The 26,840-nt window shown below is 40.7% G+C and overlaps 1 protein-coding gene across 3 annotated transcripts; it reads right to left on the bottom strand.

The window, feature by feature from the left end:
- Positions 1-1,674: 1,674 nt before the first annotated feature.
- On the bottom strand, positions 1,675-26,378 carry LOC146710648 (beta-1,4 N-acetylgalactosaminyltransferase 2-like). Of its 3 annotated transcripts, none has more exons than XM_085453248.1 (12): positions 26,218-26,378; positions 24,477-24,604; positions 23,398-23,547; positions 23,036-23,142; positions 22,370-22,407; positions 20,668-20,734; positions 20,183-20,296; positions 19,905-19,991; positions 4,585-4,766; positions 3,743-3,886; positions 3,002-3,230; positions 1,675-2,914 (listed from the first exon to the last, which is right to left on the bottom strand). In XM_085453248.1, the coding sequence occupies exons 2-12, from the start codon at positions 24,602-24,604 to the stop codon at positions 2,721-2,723; spliced, it is 1,440 nt and encodes a 479-aa protein (XP_085309374.1). In that variant the 5' UTR covers positions 26,218-26,378; the 3' UTR covers positions 1,675-2,720. The 3 variants fall into 3 exon arrangements, with proteins under 3 accessions (XP_085309374.1, XP_085309376.1, XP_085309375.1); XM_085453250.1 differs by having other exon boundaries at positions 23,398-23,535; XM_085453249.1 differs by lacking the exon at positions 26,218-26,378 and adding an exon at positions 25,899-26,186.
- Between the last annotated feature and the right edge of the window lie 462 nt (positions 26,379-26,840).

The raw sequence follows: 26,840 nt of genomic DNA, 5'->3' as shown, positions 1-26,840 counted from the left end.
TGGCAACCCTAGTCAGGAGAACCACCGAGATAATCCATCCACGATACAAGGTTAGTCACACTGCGGCATGGGCTGGGCTGTAGGTACATCGTAAGGGTTTAAAAACTGAGCTTTAAAGTGATTAGCAGTAATAAAAGCCGAGAGAAGCCGACAGTGATCACTGACTGTTTTTAGGGGCTTGTTGAGATTAAATGGAACAAGATACCAAGCATTAAAACATGTTAAAAACACAACAGTCTTATTAAATGCAGACTGGGCCCGGAAGCAGGATTCATAATCTTATCACTTAAAGACCGGACACCGGTCATGGAGGCTAACAAGTGCTGCCCAAAGAACATCTGGATTAAGCCATACGGCTTCAAAGTTTTGGTGCTTTACAACAAACGCTCTCAGTCGCTGTTGCCATTGTCAAGCATTAGCCGCATAGACACCAGTAGTTTTCCGTCACTCTCTCGTCCTCGTGTGACAGATTGTTTTCATCTTCAACTAAACTAAGTGCTGGTTGACTATTTGCAACGATGCAACTGTATGACGTCACTACCCAGAGTGCATCTTTGCTTTTAACTTAGCGTATAACAGGTATTTGTAGAAATTTAGGTCATATACAATCATAGACTGTACCTTTCCCTTCCATACTGCAGCTCCTCTTGGTTCAGGTCTTGAATCTGTGTGGGGTTAACACAGAAAAAGAGGAAGAATCTGATGAAACTTAAGAGTTCCTCATTTAAAGTTAGTTCTTTATTCATACAGTACTGCATGTAGTTACACATTTGTCCCTATTTACAACAAGCAAATATTTAACCATACAGAAAGAAGTTATGTTCTTTACCTCTTACAAGATTTAGTGTGTTTGGTGCTGAACAGGCCATGTTTTAGAACACAAAACAGCTTCATGCTGTAGCCAAAATCCTGTTGTGAACATGACGGGTGAACCACAGTTGGGGACAGAATAGCGAATGAACTGAAACTCGATATGTGACTGTTAAACTGAGCAGAATTACAGATTTAAATGATAACTCCATTCAGTGTCACCGTAATGTCACAGTTTTCCCCCCAATGCAGTTACTTATATATAGTTTTTATAAATGTCAACTAATCATGATTCATAATTGAAAGAGGTAATATTTTGAGCTCAAATAATGGTTTTCTTAGTACCTTCTTCAGAATGAGCACTACAACTTCATTTTATGAAGCCAGTGCAAAGTAGACTTAAATCACCATATCTTTAAACAGAGCTGTTTTTCTGGCCATCTGAATGTATTGGCTCTTTTAGCTGTGATTTTGTTCTCTCCCAACTCCTGAGGGGAGTATCTGGATTTATACAGATACTCCCCTGTATAAATCCAGGGGAGTATCTGTATTTGGTGTTTGGTGAGCAGGCCATGCTTTAGAACTGGAAGCAGCTTCCTGTTGTAGCCAAAATCATCAACATGGTGAGTCAACCACAGTTGGGAACAGGTGACAATCACAATATGAAACTCTGGTAATCAGAGCAAAGCTGCAGAGTTAAGTGATAACTGTCACGGGGTGGGGATAATGTGGACCCAAAGAAAAACCTGTACTTCAGCTTTGAGGATGTCCACAAAGGCTGCAGAAGACAAAGTCCATGAATAGAAACAGGTGTTGAGTAAGAATAACAGGTGCTGAGACAGAAAGGCAAAGAGAAAACCGAGGCAGTAAATACACACACGTTTATTTGGGTAGTGGGGAACACATGCGTAAAAAACCCAAACAGGTGCAACAAATCAATGGAAACAAGCTAAATGAAGTAAAAATAAACACAAAGCACAAGAGCCAACAGAGGGAAGCAGTTCCAATATGTTTCTGAAACGTGCACTGAAATGAACTTAACCTGTTTGAGCCTTTTGTACCACATATCTTTAAATTGTTATTAAAAAAAACATATTACATAACTCATAACAATACATGACATGTGAGTTAGGGTTTTTCTTTCTGCTTAACAAATAATAGATGGGTCCAAAAGCTTTTTATAGGGCACTCAGATGTCTGTGTGAGGTCAAGATACACACCTGTTTGGATAAATCTTTGACCTATGCATCTCAGACTAGTGGGTTGTCTGTAAAAGACTGAACAAAAAACCAACTGAACTCATTCAACAAACCAGCATCTAAAGCTCACTGACAACCACCCCCCTCTCAGTAAACATTGCTTCTATAAAAGTGAACTCTTTAGCCCATTTACACCAGGATTCAAACATGTGGTTAGAAGGGAAATTATGGCATCTGATTACATCTGTGTAAACTATCATAAGTATAAATTTTAAGGAACTATTACTGTTACGACACTGTTCATTCTTGTACAGTATGTATATTTATTTCTTTGGTTTTATTAAATATAAACATAGGTGGCATAGATAAATGACTCACAACATCTATTAGATTTTAGCGTGTTTTGTACTTCTGTGAAGATATATAACGTTTTAAAGTTCAGTGTATTAGATTTACAATGAAAACATGAGTGAAAACACAGGATGACAAAACAGCAAAAGAAAATAAGTAAAAACAGAATTCAGTGTCACCAACATCACAAGATATTAATCTCTATAGGAATAATAAAGAAAAAAAATCTTGATGAATAAAATCCAAACAGAGAGCCAAACTCGGCTATATTCACTGAGAATCCTAAACTCAGATAACCCTGGGACCATGACAAAACAATATGACATTACAAGTGACACTGATGTTCTTTGAATGAATCTTCTATCCATATGTAATGCACTTAAGGTTGTTTTTGTAAAAGTGAAGCTGCAGTTTGAATTCTTCATCATTTTCTCCCGGGTGTCTATATTCGTCGTATATAGAACTTTGGCTGTTGGCTGTTTTGGGTTGATGACCAATGGATACGTGACTACATGATGCAACCAGCAAAGAGCCCAGACCATCCATAAAAAACTCTAGAGTTAGAAATTGGAATTTAATATTTAACACAAAATGCTCTTGCTGTCATTTGTAATATAAACTTCTTTGAGATCTGGACCTACCTGAATGTGCTACTCGCTGTAGCTTAGGGTCAAAACCAACTTTCTGTACAGCATCTGTACGAGCCAGGAAGAAGTTGACTACTCCATTAGTCAAAAAGCATTGTGGGTAGCCAGGAAGTGAGTGGAATTTCCCCTGAGACTTTCTGTATAGGCAACCACCTTCATTTTCCTTTCCTTCCTCATATATAAGAGTAAAATAAAACTGGTTCTCTTCTACAGCCCCACCAACCTAATACGAATAAAGAAACACAACATCTTGTTACAAAATGGCTAGTGTTTCACTGCAAGCTCCAATATTGTTCAGTCGATGTTCAGGTAGACACTACTTGTCATGCTTGTTTTTGAAAATCAAATCTAGAAATGAGACTAGTCTTTCAGGTAACCTATGCATCTGTCCAGAAGCTGGTTCCACCAACTTTACTTTATTGTGCGTGGTCATAACTGCTCATCTGATCTTTGTTAATAATAGATGTTACAGTAAACCCAAAAATCTAGAATAACCTTTGTCTTCATTGATTATAAAGGATCTGCTCCATGCAAGTTATTGTGAAGTTAAGACCCCAAACGTTGGCATGCTACATGGTCCAAAAGGCCTAACTAGATCAGATGTAATAAAGGAAAAAAGGATTACATCAGTCTAACATGTGTATTTTATGGGTGTATTATATTTACATTTTAATGTTCTATTCAAATTATTTTAAATAAACTGCAAATGCTTTATGTGAGCTATTTCATTCTCACCACATCCAGTTCAGGGTTCGCCTCCATGACCTCCACAAGCTTCTCTATCTTTGTCTTCTCTGTAAACACAAAATCATCATCCACCCACAGGAAGTACTTGGTGGTTACCTGGGAAACAGCCAGATTTCTGCCTGCAAACCAGCCCTGAGGAAGGAAACATCTTTCACATTTTAATCTTTTACACTGTGGTGTAATGGTGCTCTCAAGTGATCAATACAATAAAAGTCATTGTAAAGCAACACTGTTTTTTGTTTTATTAGCAAAAAACAAATTTCATCCATCCACCTTCTTCTGCTTATCCGGGGCTGTGTCACGAAAGAAGCAGCCCAAGCCTCCCTCTCCCCAGCCACCTCCTCCATGTGAAGGAGCCCTACTCTACTCTGAGCCCCTCCCGGATGGCTGAACTCCTTACTCTATCTTAGGGAGAGGCAAGCCACCCTTCGGAGGAAGCCTATTTCTCATTCTTTTACTCACTACCCACTGCTCGCGACCATAGGTGAGGGTAGGGATTTAGATTGACTGGTAAATTGAAAGCTTCGCTTCTACACTCAGCTCACCCTTCACCACAACAGACCAGTACAGCGTAAGCGGAGTGGCACTCCGCCCTTTTCCTGCTGAGGATCATGGTCTCAGATTTGGAGGTGCTCATTCCCACCGCTTCACTCTCGGCTGTGAACCGTTCCACCATAGGTCAGACTTATTTTAAATTCATACATACAAGAATCTGAATTATATCTGAGATTTATCTGGTTTTGTAGAAAATTCAAACTGACAGTTTGTACCAACATTGCATATTTAGTAAACACAACTGTGGTTCCAATTCTTGGATCTACCACACATACCTGTGCTGGAGGCATGATGTAATGTAAGATGTTTTCTCTGTGAATTGGCTCTGGTTCTAAGCTGTCATCTGCAATAATCACTTTTATGTTGTTGTAGAATTTTCGGATGCTGTCCAACAACACCTTCAGTTCTCTGTAGCGCAGGAAAGTCTTTGTGGTGATGGTGACTTGAGAACTAATGTCTAAAAGGCAAAAGAAAGCAAATTATTTTCACTTTTCTTCAGTCAATAAAAAAATTAAACAGCAGAACAGAAAAAGGTCAGAAGAAAAGGATACACACTGATCTTTCCTCTTCTCTCTGTAAGATTTCAGTCATAAGTTTTACCTGCCTACACACCTAGAGCAGGCTGTATCTGGTACTGTGGGATTATAATATTATTTTATGCCATGTTAGACCCCTAATTAAAGATTGTGAATTATTATGTAGTTTTAGTTTGCATTATTCTCCTGAATTAGAAGAAGGTGATAACTATTGCGTTTGTTAAACTGATTTGCATTACATTAGACTGCTGATTTATTGTGGATGAATGATATTGTTTTATGATGCATTATACTGCTGAGTTATAAGAAATACTGTTCGCAGAAAGTCATCGCCTTATTTGTCTGATTAGAAGAGAACAGAACATGCTGGAGTTTTCTGCCCCATCTCAGCAGGAGCAGATAAACGGCGAGCCAAGGTCGTAGCTTAGGCGCTGTGTGAGAGAAGGCATGTGAATGTTTAGGCTTTTATGATTAGGTGGGGGCCACTAGAGGCTATAAGAGTTTGATCAATGCTCCACTATTTTGAGATCTGATGCTGTCTGCGTACGGTGTCCATCTCCCACGCGTGTGATCATTAAAATCATCGTTTGACTCAACCCGGCCGGACCAGTGTTGTTATTGTGGTTTTTCCTCTTGTATCCATCCCCAATATTTGAATCCGTAACAGTTTGGGGGCTCGTCCGGTGGTATTGGGGTGGAAGTTGGAGGTTTGGACGGTCCGAGGTTGTCGAACGGACAGGCACAAGCCAGTGGTCTGACGTGAGTGGGCATAAGCCGGCTTATACAAAGGTAAGGCACTACCTGTTGAATCTATTTCCAAAGTGTGCCAAATTGGACATGATAAAATTAAAGTCTACTCACTGAAATTACTGGAAAGTGACAGTACTGAGTATTTAAAGCAGTTGGACTGCTGATTGAAGTTAAAGCAGTTGGACTGCTGAGTGAATTTAGTTTGATAGGGAATTGGTCATTTTGTGGGTTAGAGTCCCCGTTGGTTTTAAGGTTGGACCTGCGTCAGTCATAGTCTTGTTTTGGGGTGTTGACTGTTGTTTCAAAGTATTATACATTTTTCAAGAACGGCAGTTGGACTGCTGAGAAGCGCATAGCCCGGAGGTTACGCTCCCTCCTGGCCGAGGAACGCGCGACCTTGACCTGTCGGCGAACAGGGTTAGTTCAGTTTGGCTTGACTGTGGGGTACAGGGCATCCTGGAATAAGCTAGGAGTTAGAGTCTCTTTACCGTTTGGCATGAGTATGTGCGCTTTTTTGGGCAGCAAAGGTTGGACCTTGGGTGCTGGACACTTTTAAATTGAGTAAGGGACTTTAGAGACAAGGCCAGAGACTGTTGGACAGATACTGGTTAATTGATCACAAAAAAGTTGGACTTTTTCGGTTGGACCGTTAACTTAAATTTGTCGAAATTGTGTAGGCGCTAAAGCTGTCAGGCCTGAGAGTGATTGTAAATATAAGACGTCTTTGTAATATAAAATAACAGAGCTGTGTGTGAGACTGTGTGTGAGACTGTGTGTGACGTGCAGCTGCAGCGCTGCGAGCTATTTTTAGACGGTGTGTGAACATGCGAATGAGGTGGCTGCTGTGAAGCGCACAGAGGACTTTTGCTTCCTGTTTAGCGTGTTTTTGAGTTTTATAATTATGATTTGCAAACAATGATACATGCCTGTAATTAAAACGCTGATTTTGCTGATTATAATATTACAAATAAAGTTTTGAATGACTACGCTGAATGTTTGATGTTTGGCTGGGTTTTGATATAGAAGAGACAAATCGTGCATGATCTAGACCGGCACTTCAGTCGGCAGAGTAAGATTGAGTGATAAATACAGCTGTTATTTGTTTCAGTTTTGTGGTGTGAAGCAGGATTTATAAGATTTTTAAGTGACTCTTGGTTCAGCTCAATAATATAAGCAGTTACATTTGATTTACTTTTAGTTTTATCATAATATAGGGTGTGATCAAGCACGAATTTCAGCACTGGTGGTGGTGTAGTAATTTCATTTTACTTAGATAAAAGGCATGCTTATTTCAGGGTCGTGCTGAATTGAAATTTCACCTATAGAGGATCTTCTTTACATGAATTGCATTGGTCACAGTGAGTACGAATAGATGAGTAAATACAACGAATTTTCTTGAGGGTGTGTTTCTAGGGATAATTATGACTGGTTTTATACATTCATATTGAGGACGGAGGATTGTGGCTGAGAGTGTGGAGAGAGGACATGAAGACGGCTTTGCAGCTGCTGGGTGGAGTAGCTGTGTGTGTCATATGAAGCAGTGTGTGTGACAGGAACTTTGCATGCCCATAAAAGGCAACTGCCTGACTGTGTGAAGTATGCACCAAGAGAGAGAGATAGTAAAATCTAGGCAGATGAAGCGAATGGATGTTTTCAGAAAAGAAATACTAAGTGAATGTTTTAGTGTGTTAATACAGGTGGATTTCTCTCAACCTGGAAACGATGGCGGTGCGTGCACACGCAGCGGCTTCTCTCTCTCCCAAACAAACTACTTTTTCGTGTTTTTCGTCCTGTAAGTTGCAGTGTTTTTGTAAGTCATTGTCACGTCTATCTGTGTGCAAGCAAGGATATGCCCGAACACTTCTTCTCGACATCGGCAGAAACAAACTTTTTAAGTTAAATTCTGTGGACATCGAGAAGCTGAAAGATCTGGGTCTGCTCCGAAGGCCTACTCAATCACCGACCTCCACTCCTGCACTTCGCCCACAATGGATGCGCCTCAAGCGGTGTGAGAGGAAGCAGAAGAGGGGTAAGCGCGGTGGCATCCGAGCTAGGCTAGCGGCTAGCCCACACAAACCCGCCATCCCCTCTATCGTTCTGGCCAACGTACGCTCGCTAGAAAATAAACTGGACGACATCCGACTGCTACGTTCATCTCAAAGGAATGTAAAGGACTGCTGTGCTTTTGTGTTCACGGAAACATGGCTCAGCGACAGTGTCCCGGACCGCGCCATTCAGCTCGACCAGCTAACATGCTACCGTGCTGACAGAGTCATCGTCGCGGGAGGTAAGACCCGCGGGGGAGGACTTTGTGTTTGCATCAATGATGCCTGGTGCCGCGATGCTGTTGCGGTCTGCAAACACTGCTCACCAGTGCTGGAGTTCATGGTTATTAAGTGCCGGCCATTCTATCTACCGAGGGAATATACAGCCATACTACTGTGCGCTGTGTATATCCCTCCCTCCTCCAATGTCAACAACAGGAGTGAGGCACTGAATGAACTGTACCAGCACATCAGTGAGCAGCAGACAGCCCATCCTGATGCTTTTCTCATCCTGGCTGGGGATTTCAATCATGCAGACTTAAAGTGCGTGTTTCCAAAAATACAACAACACATAGACTTTCCAACAAGGGGAAATAACACACTGGACTTTGTTTACACCACCCAGAGAGGAGCTTACAAAGCTTTTCCCCTCCCCCACCTCGGCGCCTCAGACCATATCACTGTCATGCTAATGCCTGCTTACAGACCGCTCGTTAAAACCACCAAACCGGTTCGTAAGCGGATACAAGTGTGGCCAGAAGGGTCTTCAGAGGCTTTACAGGACTGCTTCAACACCACAGACTGGAACATGTTTAAGCAGGCTGCCACCTATAACAACACCACTGACCTCCAGGAGTACGCAGAGACTGTTACTGCCTACATCAACAAGTGTATTGAGGATGTAACAGTCACGAAAACCATAACTGTCCGGGCCAATCAAAAACCATGGATGACAGGAGAGGTCTACAGGCTGCTGAAAGCTCGGAATGTTGCCTTCAGAGATGGAGACGAGGCGAGCCTGAGGACAGCTAGGGCCAACCTTTCCCGTGGCATCAGAGAGGCTAAGAGACAGTACTCCAGGAAAATATCTCATCACTTCAAAGACAGCAGAGACTCACGGAGCCTGTGGCGGGGCATTCAGACCATCACAGACTACAAGCCCCCACCACAGACCTGTGATAGCACTATCCCCCTGCTGAACGAGCTGAACACTTTCTTTGCTCGCTTTGAAGTCCAAAACAGCACCACTGCACAGAAGACCCCACCCCCTCCTGGTGATCAGGTGATGACTCTGTCCCCAGACAGCGTGAGGAGATCCCTCAGCAGGATCAATGCACGTAAAGCTCCGGGTCCTGACAACATTCCTGGTCGTGTACTGAGAGACTGTGCAGTGGAACTCACTGATGTCTTCACAGACATCTTCAACATATCACTCATCCAGGCTGTCGTCCCCACATGTTTTAAAGCCACCACAATCATTCCGGTTCCAAAAAAGTCATCTCCCTCCTGCTTTAATGACTACCGTCCTGTTGCACTTACTCCCATCCTGATGAAGTGCTTCGAACGACTAGTCATGCAACACATCAAGACTGTCCTGCCCCCCTCCCTGGATCCCTTCCGGTTTGCGTATCGGCCCAACCGCTCAACCGATGATGCTATTTCCACTGCACTCCACTCAGCACTCACACACCTGGACAAAAAAGACTCATATGTTCGAATGCTGTTCATAGATTTCAGTTCAGCATTCAACACTATAATCCCCCAACAGCTCACTCAAAAACTGGTCCAGCTGGGGCTCAACACCTCACTGTGCAACTGGCTGTTGGATTTCCCCACCGGAAGACCTCAAGCAGTACGGGTCGGCAGTAATACATCCAGCACCATCATTTTAAACACGGGGGCCCCGCAGGGATGCGTGCTGAGCCCCCTCCTCTTCACTCTGCTGACCCATGACTGCACTCCATCATACAGCTCCAACCTCTTCATCAAGTTTGCGGACGACACAACGGTGGTGGGTCTCATTAGCAACAGGGATGAGACCGACTACAGAAGTGAGGTGAGACGCCTGGCCACGTGGTGTGCTGACAACAATCTCTCTCTGAATGTGGAGAAGACAAAGGAGATTGTTGTGGACTTCAGGAGAATGCACACCCAACATGCTCCTCTGACCATTGACGGAGCGTCTGTGGAGAGAGTGAACAGCACCAAGTTCTTGGGTGTGCACATCACAGAGGATCTCTCCTGGTCGTACAACACCACAGCACTGGCCAAGAAATCACAGCAGCGTCTCTTCTTTCTCCGCAAACTAAGAAGAGCAGGAGCACCAGCCCCCATCATGCACACTTTCTACAGAGGCACCATTGAGAGCATCCTGTCGAGCTGCATCACTGTGTGGTTTGGAACCTGCAATGCGTCCTGTCATAGAACCCTCCAACGCATAGTGAGGGCTGCAGAGAGGATCATTGGTGTCTCTCTCCCCTCCCTCCAGGACATTTACAGCACCCGTCTCACTAAAAAAGCCCTTTGCATAGCGGCTGATCCCACGCACCCAATGCAAAGCTTCTTCAAGCTGCTGCCGTCAGGGAGGAGACTGCGGAGTCTCCAGGCCAGGATCAGCAGACTGAAGGACAGCTTCATCCATCAGGCTGTCAGGAAGCTAAACTCCCTCCCGATTCTGCCCCCTCTCCCCTCTTCTCCTCCATGGTCTCACTGAACTCTGTCACATACACACACACACACACACACACACTCTCTGACTCACTCACTGGCCTGCACCAGTTACCAGTCACCTTGTGGAGCATTGGACTGCCATTACCTCATAAGACTTTGTTGTTACACTATCTCTTACCGTACATTACTAAATCTCCTTTTGCACTATTTGCCTATTTGCACTACTCGGTTTACACTCAATGTCATTTACCCTTACTTGAATATTGTATATTGTATAGCTTTCTTGGTATAATCGCATTGTATTTATTTAAATTTTTACTTTTTAATTATTTTACTTGCATTTTTTAATCACTCTCTTATATTTAAATGTTCTTTTGCTATTTCATCTAGGGTTTGAGAGTAACAAAATTTCTATTCTCTGTATGTCCTGTACATGTGGTAGAATTGACAAATAAAGTTGACTTTGACTTTGAGTTTGACTGAGTACAGCGGCAAAAGCATAAACAGAATTGGGACGACAGACAGACCAAGCTTTGGCTCAAAATTACAGCTTGACCTCACTTTGTCCCCACCCGTAAAAGAAGCTTAAAGGACATCTTCTCCTCCAGTTATCGGTTACCATCACTGGAAATTTTCAGGCAAGTTTTTGGCTGAATTGTTATTGGCACCATGTGTCCCTGAATCTCACAAGCAGGCTCTGACTCCTGGCTGAAGACATGGAGTGCTGTTATTTAAGGTGGGAAATCAAAATTTGGGAAACAAAATGTTTTGTTTTTGTTTTGTTTTTTCTCTTTATGCTTGATTACAGGCTGCTTTGTCGGCCCGGAAAGCCGAGGCTGACCTGGACTCCTGCTCTCCCCCTCTACCATCTTTGCTCTCTCCTCTACCATCTTTGATGTGACCCTGACCAAATGCTACAGCAGCTGGACCCACAACAACAACCTGAAAACGTCAACAGTGCTGCAGGAAAACGATCTCATGCAGCGGAGACGGAGAGCGTTAAATCCAAGGCCCGTTTCACTACACGGGGGAGATTTCCGGACAGCTTCAGCTGACAGAGCTGTGACGAGACGCCCATTAAGCCCGGAGGAAAAGTGAGGCCGAGCAAGACAATGCTGACCTTAACAACTCTGCATTAAAACTGTGCAGGACAGTGACGAACCAACACGGATGATCGGGCAGCAAAAAGGGCGTGCCAGAGACAGGAGGAGTAACTGAGGTCAGAAGGCACCTCAGAATGGACAAAAGCACCAGAAGAAAATAAGCTGAAGGCACAGGTGTCAGGGCTCGGCCAGGAGCTGACCTCTGAGAAGAGCCGAACAGCAGAGCTGTAGAAGGCTGTGGAGCAAAGCAAGGAAAACATCAATAAACTTCAATCTGACGTGTATGGAAAAGACTCTGAGGTTTCTGCCCTCAGTAAGAGCTCAAGGCATCAGAGCAGAAACTGAGCATGGCTCAGGAGGAGCTGGCTGCTAATCGAACCCATCAGTCAGGCTTGGAGTCCCAGACGCAGGACTTGAAATCAGGCCGGAGCTTGCTGGAGCAGGAGGTCGCCAAACCTGACGAGAAGCTCCAACAGCAGGAGCAAACCCTGAAGGAGCTACAGAAGCAAAAGGGTCAAGTTAAGGAGGAGCGGAACAAGGAGAAGATGCAGGACACTGGAGAAAAGGACTGCCTCAATTGGGGCCAGAACCAGTATGGATAGAACTTTGAGCAGCAGCACCAACGGATGCAAACGGACTGAAAAGGAGGAGGGCAGGACCCCAGGGCACACCTCAGGCCGTGGTTTACCCAGAACACCAGAACAGGAAAGTGATGAACACAAACACACAAACACACACATCTACATGCACTGACTCAGAATGAAGAGAAACACACATATGAACACATCTGCACTCGTTGATTGAGTGAGAAATGACACACACACGCACACAAATCGAAATGCTGATTCAATTCACTGAGAAGTGATCCACACACACACACACATGCACACGCTTGTGCAATGAAGAGTGACACACACGCTGATGCAATGAAGAATGCTTTACTAACAAATGCTGCACACAAACATCCCCAAATACAGAATCTGTTACAACAACAAGAAGCCATTGATTGTTTATTGGTTAAATGCAGTTCATGTCACCCAGAAGGCATTTGTGTAGATTTAGGGGACAAGGTCCAAGGCAGTTTGGTTATGAAAACAATGTCTGTGCCTGACGTCTGTTTATGGCTTAAGGCCTCCACTGAATTGTTTACTGTGCTTCACACAGCCTGATAAGGAGCAGTGGTACAGAGTGAAAATGATGAATTAACGGTGTGAGTTTTATTTCGGAGCACCACATTGTTGTGAGTGAGATTTAATTGAAGGAGGAACACACTGAAAAAAAAAAGAAAAAAAAAAGGGGCCAGCCCTTGGATTTACGTAAGCATCTCGCGTGTGTTTAACACAATTGCCTCAGGCTTTAAAGATCTGTACCAAATCCAACAACTCAATTTGTTCTCATTGAGATGACACGATACAATCTAATAAGAGTGGTTAGTTGCTGAACTCATGGAATTCACAACACCGCATAAGATTTCAAACTACAGGAAAATCACTGGAGTTATAAGAGGCAGACAATGACACACACACACCACATGCATGCTGTTGCTATTTATTGTGGATTAACCTGTCAAGGGCAAGAACAAAAGAATTCTGCATCAAATACAGGAAATCATATCTTTCCTGTATTTCCTACTTTGTTGGCATGCTGGTTAGTGCTGTTGCTTGACAGTAAGAAGCTCCTGGGTGCAAGTCCACAGTCTCGCTAGTTTGCAGTGGTTTCTCTCTGGGTATTCTGGTTTTCTGCCACAGTGAAAAGTCATGCAGTTATTAGAGCTAGGTTACTTGATGATTCTAAATTATCCGTGAATGTGTAAACGGCTGTTTGTTTCTATCTGATAGACTGGTCAGCTGTCCGGGGTGTACCCTGCCTGGCAACCTATCACTTCAGGGTTATTTCTCAGCCCTGGTGCAACCAGGATAAAGATAGGAGGATGGTAGTTGTTGAAGACCCATTCAATTTTTATGGCAACCAGGATCTAGACTTTGTTGAACCGTAGGCAATATGAAGACAACATGTAGTATTTAAGTGACCAAGTAGTATTTGCATAAAAGTTACTGAATAGTGTTGAAATAAAATGACAGAATTGTGAAGAATTAGAATATTACAAGAGCTCAACTTACTCCATCTGAACATGTTTCAATCGTGTTTTATGAACACAAAATGCACAGGTTTACTGAATATGAAAAGGTTGTGTTGATTTAACTCAGTTGTTTAAGTTTCTGCCAAAGCAAAGCATTTGTGTGCAACCAGTGTCCACTATTGAATTAAGTCAATTCAACATGTGTTTGTCAGTGCAAAAAGGAGTTACGGTACCTGTATTCCTACACAACATTGTCCCGGGAGGGAGAAAAACTTTCTGGTGAAGTTTTGGTTGATTTTTGGGTTTTGCTTGACACTAGGTTGATTCTATCAGTGAGGTTTGGATTGTTTTCTTTCTCTAAGAAATAGAAAGATGGTTTTATGCTTGGACATGTTTGCAATAGGCCCCAGTATTTGTTATTATATGAGTATTTTATTGGTTGCGTTTGTTTGTGCTTTTGTTACAGTGCACTGAAATAAGAACATCTGAGAGGTGTGATCCACCGGTGGTGATATTTTGGTATTTTGTGAGCTCCTGATTTAACAAATCAGCTCTTTAATCCAGGCCTGAGAGATTGAACTTTAAAGCGCTATAAAATATTCTTACTGAAAACAGTCGCAAAGTATTTTTTTCCATGATTATAATGGGCTTGGGAGAAATTCCCTTATATGGGACATTGATCACATGAGAAGTCCTGAGCCTAAAAGGATTGCAGCGAGTCAATCCAGTCCAAAAAACAAGGAACTGTTTTCCTTTTAAAATGATGACGTCATCTTGCTGGTGAGGGAGGCTCGAATAGGTTGCGCGTGAGACTCCACTATCAGCAATATCTGGTATGAATGTGTGTGTATGCATGTGACTGGACTGTGAAGGACTGACGACTAAAAGTTTTAACTGACTTGATACTGAGACAAAAACGGTGCCGACTTTAGGATTAGTAAATGTCCACAAACAAGTCACCCAGCCTGTAAAAGAAGGGTGGAGGTTTTGTCTGGCTTTGTTTAGTTTTTGCAAGAACAGAAGGATGACAGAGACTAAAGGGGGAGGCTGTAGCTTCACAGGAGTGTGAACTGCAGACTGAACCCTTTGGTTGCTAATTTTGAGTTTCTGATGTTTGCATTAAGAAAAGTGTGTTTTAGTAGCTGTGTTTCGATTAATATATCACATTATATTGTTGGGAAGGTTAAATGCTAAAGTGAAGAAAAGGTTTGATTTCACTCATGACTGAACATGTTATTATTAACCATAGCGGGCCACTGTTAAGAGTCAATTAACTTTTATAGAGGAAAAAAAAAAGCCAAAAAACTCTATTAATATCTACTGATAACAAGGAAATGTTAGGCTTGTCACATTCAAAATGGAGATATGTAATGATAAACACTGGTCCCCGTCTTTTAGGTCCTTTCATTGAAATAGTTAATAATTTAGAAAAGTAGAGATATAATCGACAGGGGCATGTGATAGGAGGTGGTGCTGCACAAGAACAAGAGCAAAATGAAGAAAAATTATTGTGTTTAGCTTTGATAAATTCAAATTAAAATGTACCATTACACTCAGAGGATCAATATGAAATTCAATATATGCTAATTTTGTGTGTGAGCACATGACTGATAGCTGTTCTGTCCTGAGCTTTTGTTTTTACAGCACCCGCTTGACCACACCAACAGTTTCTCGCCACCAACAGGGGGTACTTGCAAAGAATAGGGAGGAATATCATCAAAACTGGGAAAGGTAAGCCCCGAAGGGGGTGATGACACCATAAATTTCACTTATGGTCAAATTCTCAAAATTTGACCCCAAACTTGAAAAATTCTTCAAACATTTAGAGACAGAGTGGATAAACATAATGTCGCAAACCACATAAGGATGGAGCATTTGAATCGATAAGATGGTGAAATAACACGCAGGAAAAATATTGACCATGTTGATTATGTTTATTCCAGTGTGCAGAGATTGGCTAATCTGACCAGGAAATGTTATAAAATGGATTGTCGGAACAGTCAGCGTTAAAGTCACCTTTGACAGTCCAGACCAAGGTTATTATCGTTAACAAAAACGAACGAAATAACGAAAACTAGAAGTGAAAAAACATTAACGGAAATAAAAAGAAAAACAAAAAAGGAAAACTAACTAAAACTGTAATGAGTGCTCACAAAACTAACTAAAATTAACTGAATTTATAGCAAAAATGTGTTTAGTTTTCATTGATGTGTGCGTGTCATACAATAGTCAAGGGTGAAGATAAAGTTTAGTTTCCAGATTTTTTTCTTGCTGTCTCATTATGCCAGCAGGTGGCAGCACGTTAGTCGAGTCGTCTGTGTCGCTGCTCCGTCCACGCGCAGAATCATGTCAGGAAAAGTCGGGAGAAAGCGCCAGAGTCCAATTTGGGATTACTTTGTGTATGACTGTGCTTTGGTTAAAGCAAGTGTCTTGTAGTGGAAAGAGACAAATTGAGGGGCAAATGAGGGACATTTCTAAAGGGAAAAATCCCACAAACCTTAAAGTGCACTTGAAAAGCTCACACAAGAAGGCTAACCTAGCTTACCTTGAGAAGGTAAGGGAGCACACTCAACCCTCATCCCCAGAAAACAGAAGCTAACCCCATGCAAGGCAGCGTGATGCATCCCGAGACAACAGGACGGGGATATCTACATAACTGTGTGAGTCAGTTGCCTTCAAAAAGTTTATCAATTCACTTGAACCAAAATTACGAACACCCGGTGCTGCAAGAGTTAATAGTCTCAATACCCAAGGATAAGCACAAGAGCATGACTGATATGATGAAACTGGGATTTTGTTACACTTAATTACTGCAAACACAACCAAAACTAAACTGAAACTAAGGATTTTCAAAAAAAAAAAAAAAAAAAATAGAAACTAAACTAAACTAGCAAACAATTGGTAAAAACTAATTACAACGGACATAAAATTGAAAGTCTGAAGTCGAAACTAAATAAAAATAAAAACTAATGAAAATTGCAAAACTATTAAAACCCTGGTCCAGACTGAGATGGCGTTGGACATCTTCAGGGCGGAAAAGGGTTGGTGTGACCGAGGTGTGGTTTGGCTTGTTGTATGTATATTTTGAGATCATGTGGCTCTGGATGGACCAGTTACCAGGGCATGGAAGGAGGGTGGACTCATTAAATGAGGAGAAGGAATTTTCTGGGATTGAAGATCCTCTGGGTGAGTGGTTGACTAAAAGCATGCATAAAATAAAAGCTATTTTTCATTATTGATTGGTAATAGATTGATAATTGGCCACATTTACAGCTGTATTGACTTGTTGTGGACGCAGTCTACTTCATGTTTAAGCACTCTAATTAACAGATTGAAAATAGTGACATTAAAGGAAGAGTATGCAGCGTCACCCCGTCAGACGCCAGTGACGGTGGGGCTCAGTGATGAATCAGGTGAGCTGGATTCATGGCTGATTCAAAACTAAGATTCCCCTGCTGTGGTCAGTGAGGAGAAAACAGGGGGAAATAAAATTTAAAAGAGGCAATTATAAACGTTTATGTGTGAAGTTTATAAACGGGATAAAAAGGGGGTGTTTTACTGTTATTTCAGCGTCAGCATTATTGTTACATCAGAATCATATAACAAGCATTGCATTAAACATTTCTTGAAGCTATTGACATTACATTAACATTTGTGTCCCAGTGATTGTTATAACCTCAGGTTAATCTTCTATTTACAGGTGTCGGGATAATCATATGATCTTTCATTGCAGGTGTAACCATGATCATTTTTATACATATTGCAGTTTGTTGCTCATTATAGAGTTGTGTTCAAGTTAATAAGGGTTAAAAACTACAGTCAGCGCGATGTTTGGCTGATCTATGGACTGGAGTGACTTTGGGCGTGGAAGGCCGCACGCGCTTACATAACACTGATATCATGCTTTTCTTTGTGATCTTTTATTCAGTTATATCTTTTGCTAAGTTTTAAGTAGTGGCAGTTAATTAAACGACATTTATTTAATATTACATACCTGATTCAGAGCATTACACACAGATCAATTTAACAATCTGCAAAACCTTGTAGCCGCAATATTGGGTCTCAATAAGGGACAGTTGGCTCCAGGAGATAGGTGGGAGTCAGTGCCTGTCCTCGAGGAGGAGAGAATGTTTCTTTGCTGTGTCTAAAGTAGTCAACAGGTTCATATTGAAGTGAAGTTCATATTATTACAGGTTATGTTTCTTGGCAATTCTGCGGACGCAGGCTCTGGGCGGAGCCAGGAGTTGAACAGATCTAACATGACAATTAAATTGATTTCATTCCCTAACACAGGATGACGGGACTGGAGCAACGACACTGGGTAGGAGAAAGTCTGATACTTTCTAAGATATAAAGTCACTAACCTTTTCTTTTAATTTTCTAGCTCCGTTGGTTTGACACATGGGAATGTGTCAAAAAAGGGGGGAAGTCGAGTTTTAACATCAAACAAGGGTTATATGAACATTTTTATGACTTCATTTGTGTTTTAATAATTTAGGTGTGGTAAAGCTTAAGCTAATAGTGACCCAAGAGGTTTCCGGACTTTTTTAGAGAATCAGGGAGAAGCATAAATCATTATTTCCATGTTTAAGCATTAATCATTAAAATGAACTGAATAGCGTTTAGAAGATAAAATGCCTGTGTTCACGAGAAGCTGAGTACCACACTGGAGAGGAAACCGTGGGACAGGAGGCGGAAGCAAACACATGATTTTTGTGAAAACGGGGGTCAAATGTTAGAATTAAAAATGGCTAATTTGTTTTTGATGTCTTTTGTTAAAATGAGTGGTTTTAATAATTTTCAGACACACCTTGCAAATGTGCTTATAATGAGTTGGCACTCGGTCTTTTGAAGGTCATAAGCTTCGTCCGGACTGATAAAGTGTAGGAAATGCCTTGAGTGCAGAGGGCATAATGCAAACACGCTTACACACACATAGGATATGATTAGAATAAGTCCCTGGGACATTCTGAATATTCTAAACCAATTCTGAATCGCCAGAAGATCAGTAGATAACAACATTAGATTATTAGAGCTAGGCAGAGAGGTGTTTTGGTTTTCTGTCTCTTACAGAGTAAGGAACAGACACCAGACGAGGTCACAGATATACGAGGATCCTTCGCAGCAGAGACAGACACAGTGACTGCCGAGACACCAAATGGGTTCAAGTGTCATGGCGTTTTGGGCTCCAGCTAGTCACCTCAAAAGGATGGATCCCATAAACACAGCAATAACCATGAAGGGGTTGGTGGAAATCCAGGAACACCAGACCAACGAGGTTCGAGAGGCTCTTGGTAAAAAGGGGGACACGTTCCTGTTCCTTTTTCTGGGGGATACACAGGACACACAGGACCCGAGGATACACAGATCGTTGTTTGAAATCGGGGCAGAATAATCCCCTGATCTGTGCAACGACTGAAGGGTTGTCTAACCCCTGAGGTTGAAGAAAGAAGAGCAGAGGATCACCCAACTGGACGACACTGGTGGCTGCAGCAATAAAATAAAGGCTAAAAGCTCCTTGGACAGAGGTTCTAGTCTGAGTACGTCTGAAGGGTATAAGGTAGCACCAAATAAAGCTGTGGGAGAACTGGGGAGTGTCATCTGTACCTGCTATTGTTGGAATAATAGTTTTTCTTTCATCTGAACTGCGCAAACACAGAGGTCATCTCACATATGGTTCGCCCAACAGGGGGACAAAGGACCTAAGGGGTAAGAAGAAATGACCCGGCAACACTGGATTACAGGGTGTAGGTGAGCTCTTTATTCTAAAGAGCTCATCAGGGGGAGTGTGAGATTATAATATTATTTTATGCCATGTTAGACCCCTAATTAAAGATTGTGAATTATTATGTAGTTTTAGTTTGCATTATTCTCCTGAATTAGAAGAAGGTGGTAACTATTGCATTTGTTAAACTGATTTGCATTACATTAGACTGCTGATTTATTGTGAATGAATGATATTGTTATATGATGCATTATACTGCTGAGTTATAAGAAATACTGTTCGCAGAAAGTCATCGCCTTATTTGTCTGATTAGAAGAGAACAGAACATACAGGAGTTTTCTGCCCCATCTCAGCAGGAGCAGATAAACGGCGAGCCAAGGTCGTAGCTTAGGCGCTGTGTGAGAGAAGGCATGTGAATGTTTAGGCTTTTATGATTAGGTGGGGGCCACTAGAGGCTATAAGAGTTTGATCAATGCTCCACTATTTTGAGATCTGATGCTGTCTGCGTACGGTGTCCATCTCCCACGCGTGTGATCATTAAAATCATCGTTTGACTCAACCCGGCCGGACCAGTGTTGTTATTGTGGTTTTTCCTCTTGTATCCATCCCCAATATTTGAATCTGTAACTGCAATTACAAATAATAAGCATTTCATGACTGAATCTTGGTAAAAAGCGCACTCCTACCTGTCCCTATGTCGTACAGGACTGGTATATGAGGCTGTTTGATGGCAATGGGGAACACCGCTTCATGGTTTTCAAACTGGAATGTGGCTATAGAAAAAATGGAGAAAACAAAAGTAAATTAAGAAAACACTTTTCACTGTTACCTGAATCCGCCTGCATTTAATGTTAAAGATGTTAGAAGTTTACATTCAGAGCAAAGAGAAAGCCATTAACGCTCATAAACAAAAGAACATACAGATATCAAAATTTGAAATTGTAGGTCATTTATCATTTCTTACCAAGGTCTCCAGTGTTTATATGGTAGATAGTGCTGGTATACGACACTTTGGCCAGCAGGTTGTTGAGGATTACCAGGTTATTGGATTCAATTATCAGTTTGTTCTCACCAGAACCTGTGAATTAATAAAAAAATCAAGAATTTCACAACAGTCTTACAATAACTTGGTTAATATGTTAATGTGTAAGAGCCAAGCAACTTCGTTTTGTGTTGTAATGATCGTATAACATAGTATGACTATCATACATGATACTCAATTTTTACGTGTCTAAAGCAGTGTGAAAGTTTGCTTAGCCAGATCAGCTTTACCCATATTTGCTTGACGACCACTAGGAAAAGGAAACATTTTTACTGACCCTTCCATGAAACAGGAGAGTTGGGCTAAAAAGAACACATCATCAAATGCCCCATACACCTTAGAATTTAAACTATTTAATTTTTTCACCAGTTTATAAATAAACTTTAGTCCTGACAGTCAATTCTCACCTTTAACTGTCACGTCTTGATGTTGTATTTCAGTTGTGAGGATGCCTTTAGACACACTTAAGACCACCTACAACAAAAAGACCTCAATAATGTGAAGCAGAATATTGATACCTATACAATCATCTAAACAATAATAGCTACACTAAGCTGTATATGAAACAGGCTTAAGTTACTCTGATTTTCTTAGGTATTGCAGATTGAACTATGTCTTAACTATATACCCTTACTGGTACAGTGTGCAGATAGTGCAGAACACAGGTTTCACAATCAGGTTTCACAATCAGAAAGCATTTCAATGAAAATCATGTTTGTTATGAAATATTTGATGACAATGGAATGCCTTTGGCTATGGAGGTACAGAAGGTCATCTGCTAATTGGAAGGTTGGTCGGTTGATCCATGGCTGTTCCTGTTTGCATGCCAAATATCCTTGGGCAAAAGACTGACCCCAAGGTGCTCTCCAACTCTCTCAGAGTGTGAACGTTAAAGCATAGCGTTCTTGTGTGAATGGGCAGATTAGGCATGTTTTATAAAGAACTTTGAGTGCTCTAGAAGAGTAGAAGGCGCTATATAAGAAACACTACAAATGCCTATGGGAATATCTACTAATTTGATATATGAGGAAAATGAGGAAAATAGCATGGAAACTGATGCTAGTTTTTTTAAATGACACTACTGCTAAATATCCTTTATGATCACTGAGATTGAACTAAAATCACATGACATGTTTAAGACCTGGTGTGGGCAGGCCTTTTTAGAAAGCTGTTTCTGATTTTGCTGATTATGTATACCAATCTATTTGCTACAAAGTTACCAAGTTATTTGAATAATAGTATGCAATATTTTATGTAGTCCATGCCATAAAATCAATCTTGGCAAACTGAGATTAATATATTAGATTAGCAAGATTAACACCAAGATGGCTGCTGTAAAATAATAATGATATAAAAAAAAAACACGTGTCTTGTCCATAATCAGTTTTGCAAAATTATCAATGTAATTTTTTTCTGTCCTTGTTTCACAAAGAGAAGGATCCAAGCTAGCATCAGCTGTAGGATCACAATCGTTGCATTTAATGACATTTAGGGATTTGAAAGTTAAATACATCAGAATCCCCCTTGAAGTGTGAACTTTACACTTTCAGCAGCCATCTTGATTAGACCAGGCAACATCAGAATCAGAATCAGAATCAGAATACTTTATTGATCCCTGGGGGAAATTATTTTTTGTTACAGTGCTCCATTTTAAACCAACATTAAGACAAGACAGACAATACGCTAACTAAGAATAGTACAATATATACATATATATATATATATACATACATACATACATAAGTCACTTATAAATAAATATTTGGAAAAGAAACATCTACTATGCTTTACCATCAGTTAGATATGAAAGCTTGTTTCCACCACTGAAAAAAGTATTAATGAATTGATACTTTTTGGCAACTGATTGGCAAAAATGATACAATTTTGAGTTATCTCAGAATTGTGACTTTTTCTCAGAAGTTAATACGATGAAAATGCCTAACTTGAAATTTTGAGATAATAACACAAAATTTTAAGATGACCAATTTGACTTTAAGACCATCATTCTTACTCATAGATGATCGTTTTTTGTTTTTTTGTGGTGGAAATAAGCTTCCATAGTGGCATCAGTGTCAGAAATCCCCAACTCATCTGTGATGTCACACCAACCTTGTAGCTCTTTCTTTTTTCTGCATGCAGCCCTAAAGCTGGAAATGAAATCAGTTCTTTCATGAGAAGACACATAATTAACTCAAATTTAGAGTTTACAACAAGACTAAACTTTGCAAAGCAAGTAGATTAGGTAAGGCAAATGGTTTGGGGTATCCAGATTTATGTTTTCTAAAAAGTGTTTCACACATTCATACAGTGCTTTAGACTCTATAGTTTAAACACTTTACCTCGCATGCATGTTCACTTAAGAACCACCTGGTAATCTAATAAGCATTTTTTTGGGCAGTGGGAAGGAGCCAAAAAAATCATGAGAAAACCTACACAGGCCCAGGGTACAGTGAACATTCTAGGAGAACATGGAAAACCCCACGATCCTCTATATAGAAATCACTTAAGCCACAGATCAAAGTGAGATTAATTTGGCGGTGTGACGTTGTAGCCATGCTAACCACACCTTCCCTAGCTATTTCAGTAGCTGCCAGGGCGAAGAAGAGGTGTGCAGAGTACAGCCACACAAATGCAATAAATATGTGGGGGAGCACAATAAACATGAGCTTCCCATGTTTGATCGTGCACACAGGGATTATTTTGTCCACGATCATTTCATTCAATTTAATAACAGTAAACAGTAACAAAGTGCTCTGTATATTAAGCCCAGTATACCTGGTATGACAGTGGAGGTCAAAGGCTGCACTGTGTAACCCTGGATAGGATACTGCAGAGGAGAGTTAGGCAAGGCAAACAACAGTCTGGACAGTACTGAAGTTGTCCTGTTGAAGAGACGAGGTGTGAGCAGAGGAAAAGACAGATTACCTTCTTGACTTATAACATGAAATACAATTGTTCAATTTCTGTCATTTATATTTGACACACACACACACACACACACACACACACACACACACACACACACAGTAGACGATTAAATGGTCAAAACCCACAAGTTTTATACTGCTGTTCAATTCATGACATGCTGATGCTTTGGAAAATAAAATTTTCCAGCATTCTATCCATGGAGCTGGTACCTGTTTTTGTTCAGCTGAAACTCCCTAGCTCGTCGCTGCTTTAGCTCCTCACTTTGCTCCTTAGGGAGGTGATCTTTTAGGATATATGAGTCTTGAGGACAGGTGCAGGAACCAGGTAGAGGTCTGGTCACAGATGACCTGGAAACATGGCTGTAGGATAAAGATGCTGAAGAATGGCTGTTATATAGAAGTCCTGTATGGTTAGCACTCCATTCTTTAATACATTCAGTGTTTGATTAGTTTGCTGTTCAGTTTCTAAAGATCCAACCTAGGGAAGTTCAACTTGATCTCTTCTCTAACTCCAAATCATAATGTCATCTGCAATCATCCAAATCCATGTAAACTCCTGGCAGGCCTCATCCATCAGACTATCCATCACCATTGCAAACAGTGGAAGGAGCTCAGAGCTCATCCCTGATATATTCCTATCCCCACATTGAACGCTTCAGTCACTCCAACCGCACACCTCACAGGTGTCCCACTGTCTTCATACACATGCTTCTCTGTCCTCATTAAATACAAAACTTTCTCTCTCAGCATCCTATCATGTTTTCTTTCACATCATAAAAGACACAGTGCAACTCTTTGACAGATTGACCTCCTATATAATTCTCCATCATCAACCATCCAAATACTTTTTGAGGCACTTGATATAGTTTGCAGGTATATTTGAATGGACATGCAAGACAAAGCAGGTTATAAAAAGTGTGTTTCATGGTATTGATATTGACTACCTGTGCCTGCCTGTCATTGCTTTCATTATTGTTGAAACTACTAATATGAATATGAAAAAGGATGGTATTTCTTTGATCATTCTAAACAATTTATTTTAGAAATACTGCTAAAAAATATCAAATGTTACATAGAATAAATTAGAAGCAGGCAGAATTCATATCCACACACAGAGAGTTGGTTTCCAAAAGTTGATTCTGTTCATCTGGACGTAGCGTTTTGTGGGAGAAACATTTTGTCACTCATCCAAGTGACTTCTTCAGTCTCAGCTGACTGCAGGTTGGGGAAACCTGCAGTTTAGTTACCTGGATGATTGAGCATGCATCAAGACAGAGAGTTTGTTATACCTTCGTTCTGGTGTAGTGGGAGTGATGTTGGGTGGCTCTCCACGATATTTACTAAAATCTATGAAATAGAACGCCATCAGGATCATCAGGCAAACAGCAAAAAGCAGCTGAAATCTGTTGAAAAACATCTGTGGAGACAGACATACGCAAAAGCACTAATGTTATAGAAAGTTAACAGAGCCCTGAGCCTGGTTCTGTTGCAGATTTCTTCCTGTTAAAAGGGAGTTTTTCCTTCCCACTGTCGCCAAAGTGCTTGCTCATAGGGGGTCATATGATTGTTGGGTTTTTCTCTGTATGTATTATTGTAGGGTCTACCTTACAAGGTAAAGCACCTTGAGGCGATTTTTGTTGTGATTTGGCGCTGTATGAATAAAACTGAAGTGAACTGAAGCTTGCCTATTCTGCTTGATTTTAATAATATGATGCCTTCAACTGTCAAGTTATGCATACTTGTTATTTTAGTAATATTTTACTATTTTACTATTTAGTTGTAAGTTTTCCTTGAATGTTTTGAAAAGTGCCTATAAAAAGTAAATAAAATGTATTATTATTATTATTATTATTATTATTATTATTATTATTATTATTATTATTATTATTATTATTATTATTATATTGGACTCAAAGCACATGCTTTCAGTGCAGTAGCTTTCTTTTAGTGCAGTATTTGATTGCTCCTTGGCAGAATCCTCTACCTCTAATTCAAATGAGTCTTTTCTAAGTAAAGGGTACATCTGACTTAGAATAAGTACTTATTACATTACTTAGCCATGAGTGTAAATAAACTACACTAAAAATTCTGTCAACTTGCAACAATATCAGGAACAGAAGCGATTGTAATGGGTTCCAGTTAAAGCCAGAAAAACTGGTTTAAGATGTGCCTGCTTTTGTCTATAGTGTAAGGCATCCCCTCCTTTTATAAACAGGAAGGACAATCAGTGAGAAAGACAGAGAAAGCTCCTCTGCCTGGCTCCTCAGAGAAACCCAAAATAAGGGTGAAGAACACGTGAACATAAGAATTTTCAAATTCTGCTAATTGTGTGGATGTAAAATCTGATATATAAAAATCATATAATATTGAATTCAACACAATTCATTTAAAAACAATGATGAGACATTGACAAACAAACATATTCCTCTCCACTGGGGACGGACAATGTAACGTAATCTCAAAGCCTCATGTTGAGGTACTGTCTAAAAAATAGCAGTCAACAAATACTATTTCCATTTCTGACTACAAGGTCAATACACATAAAACTATTCTTGTTTCATCATATACAGATTAGGAATGTTTTTCACGAAATCAGAATATGCATACTAGCAGCTGCCTCTTCTCTCACTCACAAAATGCCTGTTATGGAGGAACAGAAACCTGAGAAACATTGAAAACAATGTGTTTGTGCTTGTCACAACAAGACTTACGAGAGTAGCTCATGTTCAGCCACTACGATGAGGTAATGTGATTGCGGAGATAAACTTTAGCACCAATTTCTTCCCAGTAAAGTAAAAGTTGGCTTATAATACACAGCTTTCCTGAAAAGCAGCAGCGTTTGTCTTTCAAAAAACAAAATCCAGATATGTCAAATATCCACTAATACTTATTTTAAGACAGAGCCTGAGGGGAGTCCTGTTGCCACCTGCATGCGCACCTCAGTCAAATAGCCTTTATAGTTAAAGCGTGAACACGGTTCTCCACTATGACAAACTTCCGCCTTGTGAAAGATACAGAATTAATACAGACCTTTCCCAATGGCAGCAGGGTGTGGCTTCGTGTTTGATTCTCCAAGCCTGACCAAAGGTAATTTCAATCATGTATGGGGAAAAGCAAATCCAAACATGTTAAATGTCGAGCAACACTTGTTTGAAGACAGACGACAAACCCCTTGGGGGAGTGTCTTTCCTACCTGCCTGCACACCTCTATCAAATACCCTCGGTGCTAAGGTGTAATGTACAGCCTACCTGCACCACAGACTTCCCCTTGTTGCACTGTAAAAAGAGTTCTAAAAAGAGACTATCAAAAAGCACCAGTAGACTGTAAAATCCAAAATAATACAGGTCCAAATGACTTTTACAGAAAGACAAGCAGAGATGCCATCACCCCATAAACTCATACACACACAGCGTCAACAAAACAGCTTCCTCCATGATTTATCAGTTCAAAATAAATAGGACCAGATTAAAACATACTATTTATACTGCCCATCTGCACTCTACATGGTAAATTTACCTTCCTGCGTTTCTTCCTGACTGAAGAACTGTAACATATTATTACTTCATTTGTTAAATAAATATCTACTGGATTACCAAAGATTAGCTGACAATGACAAGTGGTGAAAGACTTTTTCAAAGCATTCCTTTAGTAC

The sequence above is a fragment of the Copadichromis virginalis genome, linkage group LG4 (genome assembly GCF_057382275.1).
Source record: "Copadichromis virginalis isolate Kocher_CV1m ecotype Utaka linkage group LG4, C_Virginalis_male_GT1.1, whole genome shotgun sequence".
Classification (NCBI taxonomy): Eukaryota; Metazoa; Chordata; class Actinopteri; order Cichliformes; family Cichlidae; genus Copadichromis; species Copadichromis virginalis.
The sequence above is the reverse complement of the archived record's forward strand: the minus strand, read 5'-3'. Positions and strand labels throughout refer to the sequence as shown.

Coding starts and splice junctions, on each gene's coding strand:
- LOC146710648 (XM_085453248.1), bottom strand. CDS start 24,604: ATGTTTTTCAACAGATTTCAGCTGCTTTTTGCTGTTTGCCTGATGATC. Junction 23,143..23,397: donor TTTCAGCTGAACAAAAACAG/GTACCAGCTCCA, acceptor TCTCTTCAACAG/GACAACTTCAGTACTGTCCA. Junction 20,297..20,667: donor TCAAGACGTGACAGTTAAAG/GTGAGAATTGAC, acceptor ATTAATTCACAG/GTTCTGGTGAGAACAAACTG.